Below are 23,398 nucleotides of genomic sequence, written 5' to 3'. Positions count from 1 at the left end.
CTGCGACTTTGCTTGCATTTAAGTACCCAATGCGCTAATCCAGATTGCAAAGTTAAATAGTAAAAAACATCAATGTTGACCTAATTTCATCAGACAGGTAATATTGCTCTGGAAAACACTAAACTATTAGTAGTAGAGCTCCTTATGAAAGAGTTCATCCAGGGAAGTACTGCCACCACAGACCACATAAATACTAGACTGCCACCTTACTTATTTCAGCCGCCAAACAGTAATGTGAGTATAACTGCGTTATGGGCACACAGAACTTGTCAACTTATTTTTTTTATAATATCAAATTATGGGATGAATAAGTCGTGTGCCTGTTGGTAAGCTACACGCCTGTCCATAACAGTTGCAGTGCCTCTTAGTGCTTTAAACCGTAAAGATCTGAGGGACACTGTCACTCCGCCCGTCACCTTGATAAGTTGACAAGTTCCATGTACAAGTCTCAGGGTGACAGGCGCTGTGGCGTATCCCTCTCAGACCTTTGCAATATAAAGCTTTGAGTGGCACCGCAATTGTTATGGACAGGCGTGTCGCTTGACACCAGTCGCACGACTTGTTCGTCCCATCACTTAATAGTATAACAAAAGCACTGACTTAATCAAGTTAACCTATCAAGGTACTTGACGCAATCACATAATTAAAGTAATTAGTTAAAATGGTTTGAATGTGTTTCATGGACACAGAATATGTCATCATAAGGAAACGTTTATTATTTGATCACCTTAAACACTATATTGTTTATTTCAATTACAATCTCAGTGTTGTAGGCAGATAGTATGACAAACTTTAGAATCAGTTCCAACGTTGCATAGCTACTGCCAATCCGAAGCTAGTACAATAGTGGGCAGTATCAGACCAGAGCCGACACAATAGAGCACCAGAGTCAATGCTGAAAAGCGTCAATACTGAGGTCGACAAGTATTGTTCGTATAACTACAGTTCTAATCTCGGTGTTGAAAAATAGTCTTGTTTGCTTACTTGACCGCCATTTTGGTATTGTGTGTCTACTTATTGTGCCTATGATTGGACGTAATTATTCATAAGTGATCCAACTGCAAAATTTTTCTGAGTATGCCATAATGCTCAAACGCCACATACTTATGTAAGAAATGTACGTCATTAACCGGGATCCTTTTTATAATAATAATAACGTGCACACTCAACATAGCGCCGCACTAGGGAAACCCTGAGTCGCGGGTGACATGAACACAAACATAGTCAACCACAAATTACACCCAAACTCACGAGAGAAATAAATGTAGGCCATACAAAGTAAGTAAGTAATAATAATTATTATTTATTGAATAAAGAAAAACAATGACATTACAAGGTGTATGAGAACAAAGACATAAGTTGTACAAGAAGAGAAGAAATGCCATATAAAAGTTATTCCCTAACTCCTATATCCTGTATCTTAGGAGTTAGTGATTCCTCCAACATTGGGTATCAATTATTGTACTGTGAATACATTTTAATTACCTTGTAAATAAGTGTGCGTGTGTGTGTGTGTGTTTGTGTGTGTGTGTGTGTGTGTATGTGTGTGTGTGTGTAGTGTGTGTGGTTTGTGTGTGTGTGTGTGTGTGTGTGTGTGTGTGTGTGTGCGCGGTTTGTGTGTGTGTGTGTGTGTGTGTGTGTGTGTGTGTGTGTGTGTGTGTGGGTGGGTGGGTGTGCGTGCGTGCGTGTGTGTGTACGAGCGCGCGCGTGTGTGTGGTGTCTGTGTGTGTGTCTGTGTGCGTGCTGGCGCGCGTGTAAATGTTTTTATGTGAGCGTGTGTAGATGACGTGGATATCTTCACATTAATAAATAGGTTTTCGGTGTCATGATAATTTACAGTTAAAAGTGTGTCTTGGAGCACTTTTTTAACTGCATACTTCGACAGTGTATGAATGTGAGTTAATTTGTTTACCCTAATGTATAATTTACAGCGAAGAGCATTATATTGCTGTTTAGCCCATGTAGTGCAACACTTTACCTGAAGATATATGAGCGCTCCCCTTCGACAGTTTGCAGTAGCAATGGAGTAAGGTAGTGACTGATGTTTACGCAGAAGTGTCCGCAGAACAAAAAGTTGTTTTACTGTGAATACTTTACATTCATTGTTCAGGTAGCAGTAGAGTATGTTCGTTTTTTAAAAATCATAACTTTGAGAATCGCCCGCTGAGCCCGATCCAATTTCAGTACAAAGGTCATGTTGGCATCAGCCCACACCGGGATGCAGTAGGAGATGACTGACTGGCAAAGTCCTAAGTACACCATAAAAAAAGTGTTTTTCGATCAGCTGAATATAAGTACAGAAGAACAGAAGTACATCTAATTAGTATAAAAACAAATGAAGATGTTAGACTAGTATTTACGCAGGCCACAAAAAGGTTTCATCAAGTTAAACCGGGTCGACAATAGTTTAAAGATTAATTCGCATCCTTGGTAATAAGGCCACATCTGCAATATGACAACTTTTCAGGAGAGAGGTTTCAAGATTTCTACGAATGAAATTAGTCGATAATTTTGTTTACTCTTAAATACGAGTCTGTAATCTGATCCCGATGGTAAGCGACACGCCTGTCCATAACAGTTGCACTGCAGCTCAAAGGGCACTGCTACTGCCCCTGTCACCCTGAGATATTGACAAGTCCCATGTGCCTGTAATTTTTCCAGCACCCTTACCCTTCAAAACCGGAACGCAGTAATGCCCACATTACTGCGTGGAGGCGGAAATAGATAAGGTGTTAAATTAAGGTAAGGTCTTTCACAATGAGCTCTACTGGTACAATTTGTAATTTGCTACATGTAGTTCGTATTATTTTTATGATTTGCATATGATAAACACAGTTTTGACGTATGATCACATGTGACTTTATTATACCAAAGGTCCGTATTACGAAGCGGTGACCGTGAATAAAATTCATCATAACACTTAGAAAAATTTTAATAATCAATGCTAGCTCTGAGTTCTGTAGCTTACCTCCCTCGATTGTAAAGCGTATAAATATTGACAGAGGAAATTCAAACGTTAATAGACACTTATGTAAAATTTACGGACAAAGTGTTTTCCTTCCAGAGCACTCGAGCGGTATGCGTTCAAAAACCTCAATAAATGACATTATTAGCAGAACAGTGGTGCTTTATTGAATCAGTCGCATCCCCCGCGCCCACCTGACAATTACTCTGCCTTTTAATGATTTTAACCCTTGCCCGACGGAGATAAGTTTATTTTGAGCCGGCCGAGTACCGTTCGTCATTCATTTAAGTGCTTCTTTTGTGACGACATTCTACTGCGCCTCTCCCAATTAAGAGCTGGGAGCACAAAAATTAAGTTAAATACTCCGACTTTGCCTGCCGTGTTTACTTATTGGCAATCGACGTGGTTCTCCGTAACTTCGTAAAGTAAAGCTTCGTGGGAACTAATTTAACATAAACTAATTTAACATTATTTTTTATTCATCGTAGGTTAGTTTTATTATTTCAGCGCTATCTTGTAAAGTCAATACCATCAATGAAACTCTTAGAAAAAAAGTATATATTTATTTATTTACATCAATACACAACACACATATCATAAACTCTCTTTATTGTGTTCAAAAACCACAAATTACGACCAGCATAAAGGTAAACTGTTTTGTTAGAACAAATTTCTTTTAAGTGAATATGTTATTATTTCGAAGTTATTATTACATTCAAATTTCGAACATCTGTGAAAAACAAAACAATTTGATTGGACCTGAATTCTAATATTAATCGAGATGAAATTTTATTCGAAATTAAATATCAATAGCAAACAATTCTGAAAATTTCACTCGTGAGATGTTTTTATGAACCCTCCTGAAGGGTTTGAATAAACCCTCACTCATACTTTAATGCCTTTCAATGAGTAACAGGCACATAAACTACTATATAATTGTAACTTTTTTAAAAGAAAAATCCGACCTCAAAATTTCGTTGTATTACATCTATTTGCCAAGTTATATTGAAATCGGTTATCGAAAAGTCCGCTACACCGGATTCATCACCTAGTTTGCCACCCTTAGAAGTGGAATATTTTCTTTAAATTTAAATGGGACCACTACTGAGGTATCCTCTTTCCAACACAAAATAATCATCAAAATCGGTTCACAAATGCATTTATCGAGTAACATACGTATAAAATAGATACAATCGAATTGAGAACCTCCTCTTTTTCGTTTAGTCGGTTAAAAATCTTGTTTTATCCTACAGATTGTTACAAATTATATCTTTTTCTTATTATTTTCGAGCATAAAATGACCTTTGTAAAGCTGAGAAGACGAAACGCACGCGGGAGACACGGAGGTCATAAACTCCAACTTCGACATAACTCTACGCTAAGTTACCTAACTTACTTATACTTATGTATCTCGGTGTCTAAGTTGTAAAACTTAAGCTCGGCGAGTAAACTTGGCTTACCAACAGTAAGTAGCGACATATTTCACACGGGCTCACGCTACCTGCGCCTAAAACAATCAAACAACCACTTAAGGAGTATGCGCAAACAAGTACGACTTAGCGTCGCGCTGTTCAGCTTAACTAAATACCAAGTTCGGCTTAAGTAAGATAAGTTGAACGCATCCTTGCGTAAATAGTAATGGCTTACGGTCAGAGGCAGGTGTAAGTTCCTAGATGGATTACTGAATACCTTTTGAATAATTGAAAACAATTGCACGTGTTAAAATCAACCTCCAGACACTATTAAAGATAGTGACGTCGAACGATGCAATGCATATTCATATGAAATAACCGGCGTACGAAGTTCAATGTGCATGTGAATGTTTGTTTACGTTCATTTTAAGATATTGAGCACTATGTGCATAAAAAAAGAATAAAAAAGACAATAAATAGTCGTTTTTATGATACCAAGTGACGGGACGAACAGGTCGTACGCCTGAAGTAAAGCGACACGCCTGTCCATAGCAGTTGCAGTACCACTCTGCCACCCCGAGACCGAAAATTGACAAATGTCATGTGCCTGTAATTTCATCGGCATCCCTAGCGCCCAGTTGCACGATGCGAAACTTTTCGTTTCGTGACTGTCCAGTTACCACGCTTTCACATACATTAATACATTGGCGAATCTGAATTCAATTTACTAGACAAAAACATTTAAATTGCTCGTATAAGTTAAAACGTAAAAACTAAATGAATAGAACGTATTTTGCCGTGACAGTTGGGTCTCTGAAGACGGCACGCACTCGCTGCGCGGCGACCGGCCACGCGGTCTCCGTGCGGCGTAAGCGCGATGAAATTCGTGTCGCATAAACTCGCCCTTACCTTTCAAAGCTGGAACGCAGTAATGATCATATTAGATACTGCATGGTGGCAGAAATAGATATGTTGGCAGTACTTCCCCGGGGTGAACTCTCTCACAGAGAGTTCTACTGCTGAAAAAAGTAAGCCTCAGTTAGCTGAGCCATTTTTTTACTCATAGCTCTGCACTAGGGAAACCCTGTGTCACGGGTGGACCCTGCACACACACATAGACAACCACAAATTATTTTGTCATGTTTAGTTAATAACGAATTTTTTTATAATAGTGCATCTTTTGGCACTTAATGCATCCATGATTACGGCAAGCACTAAAAGTTAAAAAAAAGTTAAAAATTAAAACAAAGAATAAAGCATTAAAATTAAAAACAATAATTAAATAAAAAATATACCAAATTTAAGGAAGATAAGAATGCAATTAGAAATTGTATTAGATAAGACTTACTTTGTTATACGAGAAGTAGAGTTATATTGCCTCTATTTTTCATATCACCTGTGTTAGAAAGAAACCAAAACTTTATTATATGTAATTTCAATTAGATTATATTTTGACAATATTGCCGTCAAACATAACTGAAAATTTGTAATTTTAAAGACAAGAATAAGTATGGAGAGAAATGCAGAAATCGTTAATTAAGGCGCTTCCTAATTATCTAGGTATTTGGAAAGGACAAAGTGTTCCACCTTTGAAGTTTATTTTAATTAGTATCGGAACTGTTCCTTGACAATTAATTATTTACTAGTCTACGTGTTTATCTCTGCTTATTACAAACAAGAAAATGTTGTATACCAAAAGTAAAAAAATTTATAAAGTGATTGAAGATTCTGGTGTAAATGTAATTTAAACACCAAGTATTTAAACAGCAGTTTTCGGTTTTTAAAGTCATTGTAGGACTTAAAAATATGACAAATATGGTATATGGTATGCTGTGAACTGCGTTCGACACAAATTATGCAGCACACCTCTACTAATCCGCGAATAAATTAACAGTACATTACGCATCAATCCGGAACCCGCATTAATAAGTTTGTACATACAGATTCGTATTCAGTTGCCCCCACCCCACACCGCATGGCGCACCAACACCCCGGCCGCAATTTATTTAAGAATGTTATGTAAATTCGAACACAAGTCTTTGATCGTCCGCATCAAAAGTCCAAGAAAAAACTTCCACTACAGCAAAGAAAAACGAGAGGAGCTTAAGAAAAATAATGATTTAATCTTACTTTTCGCTGTCTCGCATATAAAGGCGGTGGAGTGGCAGGGGGTGCGAGAATCGTTTTTAATCTTTGCTTTGTAAAGGTGATTATGAGGGATTATAGGTTTGGAAGTATGCCTGAAATTTCGCGGCTGAAGAGGCGGCCCCCCCGGCTCATTTATAGCGTATTTTTTGGGGGGGGTTGCGGTCGCACCCCCTCGGATACCTCTCAACTTTTCCTTCAAAGGAAAGGCTTTATTACGTTTTGTTTTGACTGCCAATCGCTCGCCGTCTCTTTTAAAAGATGAGCTGCGGTCGCGATTTGCCACAAAATGATATGATTGGCAAGCTTTCGTCTAAGATTGTTGTAAGTTTCTGTTTATAATGGACATCAAAGCAAAATGAGTAACTAATGTTAATCCTTCCTTGCACTCTACGAAGACATAAAAAATATCAAGAGACTTCGAAAAACCTACCATTAAAGATAGCATAACGTATTTAAAGTAGTTATATTAACTCCTGAAAATATACAGGTGTAAAACTACCTACCTACTTTAAAAGGTGAGCTCTCATTGGTCAGATCCGTAGAAAGCCCGGCGGAGATAGAGTGCAGTTTTGTCATTTTTCATTACGTGACCAGATCAGGTTTGTCATCGAACAGTGGCCACAATCCTCTGCGAGGCTAGCCTTTGCTACCATCTCGGAAGTATGCCCAATGCCCAACAAGTTAGACAACGAAAATCCACTCTTAAGAGCCAATTAATTAGGAACAAAATTACCTGTCGTTACAATGGAGATAGACCGTTATTTCCCTAGAGATGTGATTGAGTAAAGCCTCTCTTGGTAGATGAAGAGTGGTGCCCGTGTAAGACTTGGACCGTTACTATGAATACGTAAACGTAGACGTTGGATAAATCCCCGCTAAGTACGAAGTCTGTTCATTTTACACTATGAACTAGTAAGATACAGTACGTGCAGCGTGCAAAGCTTATGCATCGCAAGATGCAAGAAGATTTGTGATGTGTTCTACGTACTATGGGATGTCGTAGGGACAACGACGTAGCACTATTGTAAAATTGTTCTTACTTAAATCAAATACGTAAAGCTTTACCCTGGTGGATCAGGTATTTTTAAAAATGCCATTTCTTCAAAATATTCAGAATATAGGCCATATTTCCGGTGACTTTGCGTTTGAGTGGGTAGATAGGTACTTATGTAACGGACGACTTAATTATTTTACTTGATCTCAGCGGGGTGGACGTGGCGCGGGCGGGGGCGTCTCATCTCAATCGCAAATCGGCCATCTTGCGCCCCCGAGATCGCCGCCGCCCGCTCCCGCCACTCCCCCCTCGTCCATTATACTTTTTAAGCTCCAATCTCGTTCATTTAAACGGTTGGCTTTAGATGGCAATCGCATTTTTCCACTGCAGGTCACGTCTCGACCCGTCTCCCGGCTCGAGGGCTTAAATCAACAAAAGAAAATAATAAGATTCGTTCAAATTAAAAGTGTAATGTCGCGAAAGTGCGGTGCGGGGTTGTGTGCGGGTGGCGGGGGCGGCGCTTAATCCCACCGCCGCTCTTCATTAGACGGGTGGCGCTTAAGACTCGGGCGCTTAAAAACGTCCCCGAGAATTTTTCTTTATTCATAACGGAGATTAAGAGAAATGCAAATGAAGCGAGGCGTCGGGCTACTTAGCTGTGTCAACAGCGTTTCGAGGACTCAGCGAATTGCTATTTTTTCCGCTCCAAGGCGCGGGACACGTGCCGCCTGCCACAAGTTCACACGGGCACGCTTCAATTAAAAATGTTCTTGTACCCACTTACCATCTAATATCTACATTTATTCTCGATCCCTTTTTATTATTCATGAATCCGTGAACAACTACAATTTACAAAAAAAAAGTAACAAGATCAATCAAATGTATCAAGTATGGTATTAGTATACGTTTTTACATCACTTGTTTTTCCTACTCCATTGCTCAATATCAAATCAGTCACTATCACACGAAATTCATACAAATGATCGCAGGTAGGTATTGAGAAACAATAGACGATTCTCGATAATACCCACCTACAATATTGAAATAGGTATTCGTACCACTCGCAATGCTCACGGGTATCGATCGGGGCTCATTTATTTGTTCATCCCGTCTTAACATTTATGCTGGTCGCAACTCTTTTGCAGAGAACCTTATTATTGTAGTGACAGAATACGTGAGAATATCGATGTTTTTAACGGATTTAAAATAGGAGAGGTACAGGTATGTACGTGTACTCGTACCTATATATTTCCTCAAAAAAAAATTTGATCGTTTGTTATGATTCTTTCACTAATTTATTTCTGAAATTTTCACTTTTATATAAAAGTCAAAGACATTAATTTTAACTCTAGAGAGGCTTTAGTTGACCTACTTTAAGAGGTAACAATATGTTTACAGATAACGAAACTGCTATAAATAAAGTAATAAAAGTATTTTTTTATTGAATAAAAACAAAACAATGTTTATTTTTAAATAAGTACAAAATTTTGTATTCAAAGCAATTGTTTGAAGCTAAAGCCTCTCTACTAATGTCACATTAAACGTATGGGAGCGTTAGACGTTAAAATTTTAAATATTTCTAGTTTTATTTTAAAAAGTTATTGACGTCGTTTTACTTATTAGGTAACGAACTTTCGATATCAGAATAAAGGTTTTTGATATCTATTATGTTTACGGAATAATCGCTTGGGCACACTTAACAATTACAACCTGTATAAAAAAATAAATATCCTTTGTAACCAAGCAAGGACTTTCTTTATAAATACCTAAAATATAACTTGTTTAGTAAAATACCCTTTTTTCAACTTTTTTCCTCCCCGAGGAGATATAGCTAATAACCAAATTATTTCATGATAGTCTTGAAGTAAGTACTCGTTACTCGTACGTAAGTACATAACACTTTTCAATTCAATTGTGCCTTAATTTAATTTGTACTTTGAGTTTTTTGCTTAAGTTCTCTATGCTTGCACCAAGCCGTGTTCTGTTGGGAGTTTACTTTACTTTGCCGCCAAATGCTAGTTTAACAATCGACTAACATAATTCTCATTCGTCCCAACACTAAATAACCGTATTCAGCCGAGTGTATTTTTATTCCAAAATTTATATCTAGCGGCGGATCCCACGTTATTGTCTTGGGGCATTTATTTTCCGATGGGCATTAAAACAAACCCCTTTTTCTTGAAGGCGATTTCATTTTAGCTGGGTTTAGAATTTAAGACCCGTCTTTACAACGCCCGTGGTCGGAACGGCGGCCAGAGTAATTAATTCAATCTATTATTATTCCGTTGTCTTGCCAGATAACGATAGACGGTATTACGTTAGCATTTTACGTTTTGAGGAATTAACGTTTACTAATAACGAAGAATATTAGAGCTGGGAAATAATCAAATATGGGAATGCGGTATGAGTGAAGGTTACTCTAAACATATTTCGTAGCAGTAGAGCTCCTTGTAAAGGAGTTCCAGGGAAGTACGGCCCGCTAACCTACTTCTGCCGCCAAGCAGTAATGTGACGTGAGCATTGCTGCGTTTCGATTTTGAAGGGTAAGAGTGATGGTGAATCTTACATCTCAGAGTGATGGGCGCAGTGGCAGTACTTTTCAGATCTTTGCTATTTAAAGCTCTGAGTGGCACTGCAGCTGCGATGTACAGGCGTGTCGCTTATCATCAGGCACACGACTGCATCTCATCTCTTTTTAGTACCAGTAGAGCACCTTGTGGAAGAGTTCATCCAGGGATTTATTGCTCACCTCACCGATTTCTGCTGCAAAACAGTAATGTCAGCATTACTGTGTCCCGGCATTGAAGGGTAAGAGTGCTGGTGAAATTACAGGCGCATGGGACTTGTCAACTTATGTCTCAGGGTGACGGGCGCAGTGGCAGTGCGCCTCAGACTTTGCGATTTAAAGAGCTGAGTGGCACTACTACTGTTATGGACAGGCGTATAGCTTACCATCAGGCGCACGACTTGTTCGTCCCGTCACATGATATTGTAAATAAAATCTCTTTTTATTTGCAACTTTACAAAAGACGTTTTTTCCTTTACAAAGACAACTTTAGATAAATACACTAGGCAGACAGTCTGTAGACTACGATACAGACACATTTAATCATGAATTGTCTATAATATGATAGTTTCTATATTATGTATCTATCTTAATATACTTCAATCTAAACCAATCCACATTAACTATTCCAGATTTTTATTCACAAATTTTATACGGATCGATTATTGTGCATTAGTGAAATTAAAACCCTTGATTAATTCAGTTTTCACTCAACAAGTCACTCCACTGACTGTGGACGAATGAATCAAAGCGTAAGAGTTTGTTTGCACACTCGTTCATATCCAGAGCGAAATCGCTTGAATATCCACTAGCTTAAATATTATGGAGGCTACTTCTGTACGTTTTCGGATTATGTAAGAGTTAACTACAACGAAACTCAACTTTGAAAACTCTTCAAACAATATATTCATAGCACAATACTACCCTCCTTATCATAACTAACGTAATATATAGTTAATTATATATATTTACATCTTTATTACACCAAAAAATACCTGAGAAAAATTAATTATAGAAAAGGTGAGCAAAGGTGGACTTATTTCTAAAAGAGATCTCTTCCAGCCAACCCAAGGCAGCGAGACAATTTACATTTCAGCGAAATTGAGTTATTACCGAACATACAGGGTGCGACTTGCGCGAGAGCGAAACGAAGCGCGGGTACTCTGTGCGAAAATCTCGCACTTTATGTAGCTAGCGACAAAAAGCGCGAGGTACCGCTATTTTTGCACAGAGTGTCCGCGCTTCGTTTCGCTCTCTCGCAAGTCGCGCCCTGTCGTGCTGGCCCTACAGGTATGTTAAATATGTCGCTCGGTACGTAAAGTGCGAGATACAGCTATTTTCGCACAGAGTATCCGCGCTTCGTTTCGCTCTCGCGCAAGTCGCTCTTGTCGTGCTAGCCCTACAGGTATGTTAGATATATCGCTCGCTACATAATAATAATAATAATAATAATAATAATAACGCACACACTCAACATAGCCCCGCACTAGGGAAACCCTGTGTCGCGGGTACCATGGACCCACACATAGACAAACATAAACACATAAAGCGCAAGATACCGCTATTTTCGCACAGAGTATTCACGCTTCATTTCGCTCTCGCGCAAGTCGCGCCCATATACACAATACCTAGTAACAAGTGTATTTAATAACCTATGTACCTACTTTGTAGATTACCGCTACGATCACATCGTATATTAATGACATTAATTATCCAGAACAGTTGTCACGTGACAGGGTGCTTTCAAATTACACACTTCTAGAAACGCTGCAGTGGCGCGTGAGCTGTAACACTAATAATTTTTTATACAATATCTAGAAGCGCAGTCACAGTGCCCCTGTCGTGACACCCGAGCGCTACTTTTGCTCTCACCACCAAACCATTACCATTTACCACCAAACGAGTCGCGGGCGGCTGGCCGCACGCGACTCTGTTTTACTTGAGTCGCGGACGCGGACTTATTTGAATAAAATAAGAGTCGCGCGCGTCCAACCGCCCGCGATTGGCAGCTTATATAGTGGAAAATGCATGTAAAATGTAACGCGCGGCTGCCACGCTACGCCACTACAACGCTTCTATACCTACGCGTCTAATTTGAAGGCGCTCTAACTCTATACACTGACCTGTAACCAGTATAGTCGGCAACCATTTTTGCACATACCGTTTACAACCACTGACTAAACACAAAACGTGTACTTGATGAGTGCAACTTCTTAATAAGAAATATAATACTATATATTAGATCATTCTCAATACTCAACCATTTTATTGCTTTTTCTCTCTCTCACTCTCTATCTATTCTGAATTTGATTTGTTCCGTTTAAACATTATCACATTTGAGCGGTATCGCGTATTGTGTCAAAATAACGTTTGGTATAAATAGAAAAGTTTGGCAACACCCTACTTTAAATAATTATGCTGAAATCAAGTGAAACTTCAAATGGTTGAAGAGAAATAAAAATACCGTACACAACTTATTAGTATATTACTTCTTATCATATCTACTTCGTCTCTATTTCAATCCAAGTTTTTATAATCTAGCTCTTGCTTCCAAATTTATCCTGTCAAAATACATCCAAAGCTTAATTTGATTAGCTACCAGTAGCCGCAAAGTGCCCTCTACGGCAAATGCAATGGCAAACTTTGTAGCTTTGCGTCTGTAGTCTCTTGTGTATTTTAAATCTGACTGGCATAGTCATTAATGTTATTAAATACACACGTTACTAGGCATTTTTATGTACAGACTTAAGTGTACCTCGTAAGTTTTATTTTATTGGAGGAGGAATTCAAATTTTTTAATGTGAGTTAGAATAACAGTAAAGCTAATTACGCAATCAACCACATCATCCTCAAATACATATAACCTAATAAAATAATTCTGAATTCATCAAATAGATCTTTGTTAATTGTTAAATATCATTACACATATATTTATTATTTTAAATTTCCTAATTACCACGAAAAAATAAAAACCTACAATCTGAACTGAATACTGTGTGTAATAATAAAAAAAATATATAAATAAAAAGTAATGTGTTCTATGTAGTAATAGATTAATAAAATACGCAGTTGTACTATGGAACAAACGTATATAAGTTACTAAAATAAAAAAATAAAAGTCATTACTATAATGAATATTTTTTTTAATACTTTGAAAGCCTCTTAAAAATTTTAAGACTTTCCATACAAATCAATAGTAGGTAAGAAGTTTTGCATCGGAAGCAAAAATATTATTTTTGTGCACATTTTGAAAGTTGTAATATAATTGTAATATAAACTTGTTTGTTGTCATGTCTAGAAGTTTCGGGTTAATTAAAAACGACACTGCTACCTAGATTGTTCTTCATGTATTTAAATAATTCTGAATATTTCTAAATTTAATTACTTTAAATTTTAAAATTTTTACCCAATCACAAAATCCTAAACTTTGTTTGCAACGCCATCTAGTGGTACCGACGCAAACTAATTTCATGTTTTAAGCGACGTCTGTTAAGGAAGTATAGAACTACTCAGCGTGCAAATGAACCAAGATCCCAAGAACTTTGACTAAGACATATTTTCGAAAAAGATGTTAGATGGCGGTACGTGCACAAAATTGTAAAATGTGTTCTTGCATACAAGTGCATATTTTGTTCAATTTATTGCTGGATATCGTATAATATCGCAATTTTCTTTTGTCTCCGGTTCAACAGTTGGCTAGAATAAATAGTGAAAATATACATACAGGTATAACAAATAGGCGCGATCTTATTTCGTGATGGTAAATACTACACCACACAACTTTAGCTAACTAATTTCTAATCGGCGTAATAAATTAAAGTGTCTACGAATAGTGTATTTTGGAGAAGAAATTATTACAAATAATTTTTTGCCAAAGTTTTTGTTGATTCGAACACAAACGTCAATTTGGTCGCAACTTTTCGTTACACCCTTATACTTCTACACGGTAAATATAGTAATATGACGGTATGTTTAAATAATGATAGTTATAACTTTTAATGGAAAAAATTTACCTCAAAAGTTTGTGGAATTATAACTGTTCGCCATGTTTTATGGAAATTAGTTGGCGAAAAAGTGTGAGATAACCAATAAACCAGATTAATTTGCCACACTTTAAGGTGAAATATCTACGAATTTGAATGGGACCGCAACTGAGCTACTGAGGTAGAAAAAAAACACTCGAATCGGGAACCTCCTCCTTTTTTGGAGTATGTTAAAAATATAACAAAGTGAGTAGTACTGTATTATTCTTATAATACTAAGTGATGGGATGAACAAGTTGTGCGCCTGTTGGTAAGCGAAACACGCCTGTCCATAGTTTAAATCGCAAAGATTTGAGGGGCATTGCCACTGCGCCCATCACCCGATAGGTATCTAGTTCAGACATAGTTTGAAAAGTCCCATGTGCCTGTAACTTCACCAGCTCCCGTACCCTTCAAAACCGAAACGCTGTAATGCTCCCATTACTCCTTGGCGGCAGAAATACGTAAGATGTCACTGCTTCCCTGTAAGAACTCTTTCACAAGCAGCTCTACTTTGACTAAACTGTATCAAATAAGCATAAAAGTAAACTTGTAAAGCACATCAACCGGATCTAATAAGTACTTCACAATTTTTTGTACGTATGTGTGTGTTACGGTCTTAACCCTCTTCTTAGAGGAGACCCGTGCGCAACAGCAGGATCTAATCCTTCAGAAACTTTTTGTTGGGCGCAACAGCTCACGAGAATTCTATCGCAATGGGATGATAAATAATAATGGAACATAATTATATAAATTCAATACCTAATTATTTTTAAATTTCACAAATAGATCAACCACATACAACCCACATATCATACGACTTCAAGTGCGTCGTTTTATACGCAAATAAGGTTAAGTATAATGATGAAATGGGCAACAAAAATTTCAACAACAACTGTTTAAACTGAAATTTAGATCTAAGAATAGGTTACACACAAAGTTCAAAATTGAGTTGAATAAATAAGATTTTTTAACATACTTTATAAGAATAATTAATTACACCAAACATTGTATATATAGGTCACGTGCATAAGTAAAGAAGATTATATAACAATATGCGAGTCACCTAGATCAATGTTCAGGATTTTCGTCTTTTGTATTACGTTTAATCATTTTAGGGTTATCATTACCAATTAACATAACATAAGTGTTAAAGTAATTGGACTTTGTGATTTGTCGCGTTCTTTTTAACCGCCTTGAAAAAAGGAGGAGGTTCTCAAGTCAAAGTATTTTTTGTGTGTATAATAACGCGATTACTTCGACATTGTGAACCGATTTAGAGGATTCTTTTTTTTTTTAATTCCACCTCTATATGGATTGTCATATATTACGTATGTTATACATTATTAATCCGTTGGTATATTTTACTATTATTATAGTTGACATTAAATTGATAACTAATTTTGTTTATTAAAACTAATTTGTTATAGTTCGACTGTTTTTCTTACATCTACCATTTCCTCACTATAGGGAGGTGCAGTTGTGTGTTTCGCTCGGCAGCAAAGTTGGTTTTGCGTCTCGTGCCTTGAAACCCTCCCTACACTCAGGATTCAATCTTAGGACCGTATATAAACATTGGACTGAAACGATAATATCTAATTAGATAAATACTACAACAATTAACTCGTGAAATATACGTCTGTCTGTCCTTTTTTTCAAAATGTATGACTTATTTATTTATTTATTCACTTAGCGAACATCAACAGCATGTGTATATTTACGTAAACTAATTATTCACGAATAAATATCTGATACGCAAACCAATTATCAATGTGTACACTACACTACCAGGCACTACTACTAGGTTCTACACTACAAAAATACTAATATGGCTATTTTGAATATTTCGAATTATATAGGCAAATAACTGAAGGCATGACTAAAAATTTTATATAACGAACGTTAACATATCATTTCATCAACCACATTCAATATCGTGTTAGATTAAAAGTAACAAAATATAATAGTTAATTAAGTAACTAGTGGTAGGGTTTCTTCGCTGTTTATTTTTGCCGCAAAACAGCACTGTTTTTAATATATCTATACAAGCAACGGCGACGTTCAAGACTTTCCATCAAGAGAACCGTCTCACTATTTGATGCTTAGAATAAGATTTTTTTTCTATAATTTCACGTGACAGGGACGAACGAGTCGTGCGCCTGATGGTAAGCTACACGCCTGTCCATAACAGTTGCAGTGCCAGAGCTTTAAATCGCAAAGATCTGAGGGGCACTGCCACTGCGCCCTTCACCGCGAGACATAAGTTCACGAGTCCCATGTGCCTGTAATTTCACCAGCGCCTTTACCCTTCAAAACTGGAACGCAGTAATGCTAACATTACTGCTTGGCGGTAGAAATAGGTAAGATGGCAGTACTTCCCTGGACGAACTCTTACACAACTAGCTCCACTGCTGCTAAAAAGTATCTTCCTTTGGTTAAGCACTATTTCTAAGTCATAAAGATTCCAATAAGTATAATAGTAAAATAGTGAGATATAACAAACATGTGCAGTGCTATTAGCAACCGATAACAAATATATACAATAAATATAATCTCACCATTTATTATCAATAAATAAGGCAATCAGTAATAAGATTAAAACGTATAAATAAACGTGGGCGTGTCTCCAAGCTTTCAAAACGTGATTGTCTTAGCAACGCAACCCGATAACATGACCCTCAACTCAATAATAAGCCATACACACTCAGCTTTGCAGTCTAATGTTGGTCTACATTAGGATGAGACGTGAGGATGGGGGTACGGGAAGGGGCAAATATATAAATTGATGAATAGTGACGAGCCTTCTCGATTGCAAAGTTATATTTGTCGATTTTCAATGAAAAACATAATGATGAAACAGTTCACGTTTCTACAAAATAAACATTGCAATAAAATGTTCCCATATTGTACGTTGTGCGTCATTGGTGCAACCAACAGCCACACTAATGCAGATGTCAATTATTTTACTACGAGCTAAATAGGATTTTCACATCTGAGAACAATAGTAATAAAATCAAGTCTATCTGAAACTGTAAATTTTATGTATCAAACAACCTTTGCTTCTTTCGTGCCCCTTGTACAAATGAAAAAAAAAACGGTTATTTTTTTATTTTATAGTTTGAAATACTAAAGAACTTGATTAAAATATCGTGTTTAGACTGCCTAATCTCTAGCCAATAAGTATGGAAACCTACTTTAGAAAATAGTCGCGGAAGTCTTGTAGTCCCGAGATTGTCGAGACCGCTTCGGGTTTCAATATTTTTCTTCGGTACGCGGAAATGCAGCGAGACTGCCCTAAAAACCCTTGTCAGAAATTACATTTCGCGTACTTTCCACGAACGACAACTTGATTATGGTTTTGATCATTTAGTGCAAATGCGCATTTAGTTAATTAGGTATAGATAATTGATTCCAGAATTTACGAGAAATTATAGCTTGCGGTAAACCCTTTTACGTAAGTCATTAAGATTAAAAATGCCATACCACATCCTTTTTCCTTACGCGGCAATTAAAATTACTAGACCTAAGTATAGTGTACTTAAGTCGTTCCCTCCAAAATTAACTGATGGGTTCTTGAGGTAAAATATTTGGACAAATTTTGCTATTTAAACCCCGACGTACTATTGCATAGAAATGTGGGCACTTATTGTGGGTAAATGTGAAATCTGTCATCTGTCATCAATACAGGTGTAAGTAATATGTCATCCATATCTAAACGACAGTGATAAATTTATTACTATAATACCTTACTTACTCTACTTACCTCCAATGAATGAAAAAAATCTACCTAAATAAACAAAAATATTAAGAAAACAATTTTGTTTAATGGTACAATTGGTACATGCAGCTATAAATTACCTACCAATATACCATTACATTTAAATTTTTAATTATTATGTTTATTCTACGTAATTTACTTTGACGCAAATCCCATTGTATATTCCCACCTAATTGAATACACTTAGGCAGGCATGTGATTGTAAATAATTACAAAGCATTTGTGTCAATCCGAACGGAAAAGGTACATACAAGGTTCAATTACATGCATTTTAGATTAGGTTCAGGCCGGAGATGTCAAGCCCGATAATCAAGTTTTACATTCAATTATTTGCCGCTTACTATAACAACAATTCAAAGTCCAAAGAGTTAAGTTTGATGTGCTTTTGACTATGCAGGATAAGAACAAGTTGATCAACATAAGGTACCTTTACCTGTTGATCGACACTTTCATGAAAAAGTTCGTGTAAATCGGGACAATCGTTTACATACAATGAAAATCGTTTGCCATAAGACCTTTCACCTTATTTACACGAAGAAAGCATAATTTAGTTGCAACGTTTTATAATTAATGTATACAGCTTGTTCAGATTCTAAATTCAAATTAAGCAAGTTATCAACAAAAGCTTTTTAAATTTTATCAACTTAAAATGAACACCAACAAAATCCCATTCGTCTAGAATGCACTAATGCACTTATCGGGGCTGTCAACCTGTAAAAGTTTACGTTGATTATGTGGTAAATGAACAAATCGTTCAACCCAATAAATTCAGTTTAAAAAATAAAGTTGTTTAGTTACAAAATCATTGACAGATTCATTGATACAATCATTGCAAAACTTTAAATTTTTCTTTTGAAAATAATCTAGATCTATATAATCTAGAATAATCTAGATGCTTTTTTGATAAGTAGGTTTTACTTATCAAAAAAGCATCGCTACTTAACAATTTTAAAAACTCCCGCGCAAAAATATTTTTGTTTAACCAATGAGGAAAGAGCATCGCGCAAGACAACCAATCATGGTGGCAGCATGTGGTGTGACTTTGGTAGGTGGTGAAAGACATTGCCTAAAATATCGAAAATTATAGCGGAAACATTTTATGTTTGTAGGTATAAATACAGTAAAGATTTTAATTTAATTAATTACATTAAGAATCAACCAATATAACATCATTAACTAAACATTCCATAACAAACTGATATTATTCAAAGTTCGCTTCCCCCCGTATCGTATGATTGCGTCGTATAAAAACGAGTGCTCTCCCCACCTTCTAGCCAAACGTCAAATCTCCGTGGTGTATAATCGTCGTGTTCGTTTGTCAGTACGCGTTGTTTCGTAAGCGGTATAAACGACTATTTTGTAGTGAGATCAACCAAAATTAGGGCGTGTGTGTTCAGTGATATTTAAAATTAAATAACACAAGAAAATGGCGTTCAACACAGATTTATCGACGAAACTGGAAAACCGCAGGTACGGAGAGTCCTTTTAGGATTAGCCATTTGCTCGACCCCTGCACGTGTCTCTTGTGATTTGAAGCTGTGCGTGGTGCATTCCAGGGAATCTAATATTGGGGCGTTGTGATACTTGTGCTTTGAGGACAGCAGCTTGTAACCAAACCGCCTTGGGGAATGGTTAATACACTGAGTGACGAAATCTTGGATGCCTTTCACATGTCGTGACAGCGTCGATTCTTAAATAAACCCCATTTGGCGGATATCTATGTGAATTTATGTAGATTTTGTGTGTAGTTGTGCATTTTGGGAATGATTAGTGATTATGGAACGCTGACTGCGACAAAGAGGTTATCCGGGATTTCCAGAAAGCCACTGCGCATGCGCGGAACATGTAGCCGTTGTCCGACTAAAAAACCTACAAATTCATTAAGTTGGCCTTGAATAATAAATTTGATACGTTAGATCAAACACTCGATAAGATTTTTTAAATAAAAATTGTCCATCATCGTCAAAAATCGAGTTTATTAAATGCAGTATGTAATTGTAAAATTTGTAGCCGTATTATTTGTGGATAATTTGTGCAGTAACATTAACTTGAAGTGTATATTTGTTTAAATTTAAAAGATGTCATATATTTAGGAAATGAAACTATTTTTCGCGTATATTTGTTTTTCCAATTGGATTTGTTTGAAAAAAAACAAATAGGTATACGCGATTTAAATCCGGAAAAATAGTTTCATTTCCTATGTGTAACAATCGCGAAAACCTAAGAACTCGATGTCATATTTTTTCCAATTCTGAAGGCTTGCATGAATCTATGTACCCATTAGAAAAAAACGTCTTATAGGTACAATTTCGATGTTACCTTTAAAATACCTAATACACATCGTTCACATCAATAAGCATGCTGGAATTTGCTGCAACTACTAATAACATTCTGGAATGTAAATTCTCCATTGAATAGGTACTGCTGGTTAGTCATTGCATGTTTTTATGTCAGTTATAAATTCAAATTAAACCAAGCGGTACGTAAAATTATTTTCAAAAGATAATAAAGCTTGTGTTAATAGTATGTATATGTCTGTGTGTGTGTGTGTGTGTGTATATATATATATATATATATATATACACACGCACACACACACACACACACACACATATATATATATGTGTGTGTGTATTTTAATGAAACCTACCCAATTAAAAGATATTGTTATAATGTGAAATCATGCATACGGTTTATTTTTAAATAATAAATAAATATATGTATAGATTTAAATGTCACAACTGGACAGGGGTCAATTTCAATGAAGTACTAAATATTTCTGGTAAAAGAGTAGGCTATAACAAAATCTTGTGTTTTGGGTCCCAATTCATATTAGGAGTAGGTAACTGTGACAACTCCACCTTATTTTGGCCAATGTTTTTACCTTATCTCTCCTTTGTTATAGGAATACTCTCAGGAGAATCGCAAGGCATGACGATGCCGAATTCTCCAAGCAGAGCATCCTTAATGACATGGAAAAATTCGTCAAAATGGTGAACGTCATGGATGAGACTGTCCTCATTCCCAGCCGTCTCATGAACCTGCCGCAAGAAGGGGACGATGATCCATTCAGCTTGTTCGCTATGCTAAATGACCTGAAGACTGAGTTGCTCTGGTCTGCTGGGGACAGTGAGGAGCATGTAGAGAGAGGAAGGAGAATCTCTGACATCAGCGACACGGAGAGCGATGCTTCAAGCGCAGCGGGAGATTCGGGTATCGAAGGAGAAGACGAGCGAGAATCAGCAGCGAGGGCCGCAGCTGCGTGTCGCCGACACCTATGCGGGCTACGTCGCTCTCTTCGGCAATTGACTGCCACCGCGGCGCATCTCACGAGGTCGTACCAAGAAGAAGTCGGCGCGCCGGTCTAGGACACGCCTCTACCAAATCCTGTGATCGAAGCCTGACCCCGCACGTGCTGTACATATAGAATAAGCAGCCCGCTCTGTACATATAGTTTATTAGGGCTGGACGTGAATGGGAATCTCAGTAAGTTAATGTTGTTATTTAATAAACTTAATTTTGAGTAATTTACTAGTTTCTTTTAGTGCTTAGTTCCCTAAAACCTTTAACTGTAGAGAATAGACACATAAAACATGGAAAGTTATAGTGTAAAGTGTAAGATTTTAACACGTAGCGTTTTTATTTACACTGACATTGTTGCGAAATACATTATGCCTTTGTAGAACATAGTAATATGTCATTACCTAGTAACAATTCCACATCATTACTTTGCCTGTGCGTGTGCACTCGTACATTTGTATTAATAATATAATTAATTGTGCGTAATAGACGAACTAATATTGTAGCAATTGTATATACAAATTAACATAACAATCGACTATGTACAACCTAGTCAAACTCACAATGAAATCAATGCGTCAGACATACTCACACGGGTACATATGTTATAAAACTTATGTGTCTATTTACATAAAGAATGAAGCTGCTACGGACCTATTATATGATGCATACATAACTATACCAAACGTCTATCGCACGAAGGTTGAATTAGCGAAATAGGAAATTCCAACACAATTTGTAATCAGATTAAAGATGCTTTGTTAACCATCCATTATTGAACACACCTACCCACTAGTATACTTGATCATGACCATCGGTACATGGTTGAAGGTCGAACATCGAAAAATTTTACACTTCACACAAACCTGAAATAAGTGTTCCATCATTTTCTATAAGAATCAGATGATTGGTCGTACCATCGACTTCTATTTCGCTTAGGATTTGAGACGGTTGGTTTTGAGAAGTATATACATTTACCTTACTCTGGTACCGTTTCATTCTTTTCACTCTTTATAATAATACAGGTACCTTTTCAAATATAGCCTCATTCCACTATGCAAATAGGTATTTATCCGACTTTTTAGTAGACCTATCTCATAATACCTGTACAGAACTAACTTCCAGAACGACCATGAACTAAATGGTACGGTTTCGCTGTGGAAATCGATTGTACTGCAGACGTAAGTAGTCTAGCCTCATTTCACTCGCCTGTCGCTGCGCCAAGAACTCGTGAGGTTTGCTGTACATTCAGGAATTTACAGCTCATAGCAACAATCTATTAGAGCCACACTCTGTAATGCTTCGTAATAGTAACAGAACCGACCTTGCAATATTGTATAATTCTCATCTCGTTATCAGTCAGTACACGTATTATACGTAATCAGTAGGTATATTTCTCTGCATTTAAAAAACGCGACGAATTTTATTATCCAATAACCACGAATATATTATTACATAGTTAAAAGTACCATCTCGCTTTGATGGCCGTTTTGACGTTTGTGCGCATATCAAGTTTCGTATTAATTCATAACTACGTTGAAGGAGCTATTTGCTGTACATTATTGTCAATAGTGACGTGCAGTAAAATTTATGGAATGTATAATTTTACGACAAATCTGCATTTGTTTTTCTAAATTCGAAATTTTTAAAATGTAATGTAATACGATCGTCGCTTCTGGGATCGCTGGCCAAAACAACCTCTACCTCCGGCAAACTCGCGTCAAAGCTCAATGCAAAACATTTTTCAAATTGACGATATATTAAGAAAACATTTTAATTTTCGTTTTATTAAAACTTTTTAACTATCCCTTGTAATACTAGTTATAAATCTAAAAACTTATAGATGCGACTCGCATTTGATTATATTTTTTTCTATAATGAATTGAGATTTTACCTCACTATTGCAATCTGTCAAAAGGCCATCATAGCGTGCTGGTACTGTAACGCACCAAACTTATTAAAAATATTATTGAAACCGCTAGCAAAATTATTGTAATCTAAAAAAGGTTACTAGTTATTGTAACGTCCCACTCGAATGAGTTGGTAGTTCAACTTTTTTTCAATTTCTTATCTTGGGGAGATAATACACACAGATAAAATTACTGTCGTGCTCAATCTACTAGGTATCATCTGTTATTTAATGTCACAATCTGTCGCAATTTGAAAATCCTTATGTGAAATCTTTCTTTCCACTTACTTGCAAAATTATGACA

The 23,398-nt window shown here is 36.7% G+C and overlaps 1 protein-coding gene across 1 annotated transcript; it reads left to right on the top strand.

Moving 5' to 3' along the window:
* The first annotated feature begins 19,141 nt into the window (after window positions 1-19,141).
* Window positions 19,142-21,412, top strand: LOC113230123. The gene is made up of 2 exons (XM_026463901.1): window positions 19,142-19,355; window positions 20,791-21,412. Exons 1-2 carry the CDS (start codon window positions 19,312-19,314, stop codon window positions 21,251-21,253), a joined length of 507 nt encoding a protein of 168 aa, XP_026319686.1. The 5' UTR covers window positions 19,142-19,311; the 3' UTR covers window positions 21,254-21,412.
* The last annotated feature ends 1,986 nt before the right edge of the window (window positions 21,413-23,398 follow it).

Source organism: Hyposmocoma kahamanoa, unplaced genomic scaffold, assembly GCF_003589595.1.
Source record: "Hyposmocoma kahamanoa isolate Upper Pololo Valley unplaced genomic scaffold, ASM358959v1 63, whole genome shotgun sequence".
NCBI classification, from domain to species: Eukaryota; Metazoa; Arthropoda; class Insecta; order Lepidoptera; family Cosmopterigidae; genus Hyposmocoma; species Hyposmocoma kahamanoa.
The sequence above is the reverse complement of the archived record's forward strand: the minus strand, read 5'-3'. Positions and strand labels throughout refer to the sequence as shown.

Excerpts from the sequence above, each read along its gene's own strand:
- LOC113230123 (XM_026463901.1), top strand. The coding sequence starts at position 19,312 with ATGGCGTTCAACACAGATTTATCGACGAAACTGGAAAACCGCAG. Across the intron at positions 19,356-20,790 it reads ACGAAACTGGAAAACCGCAG|GAATACTCTCAGGAGAATCG; the intron begins GTACGGAGAGTC and ends CCTTTGTTATAG.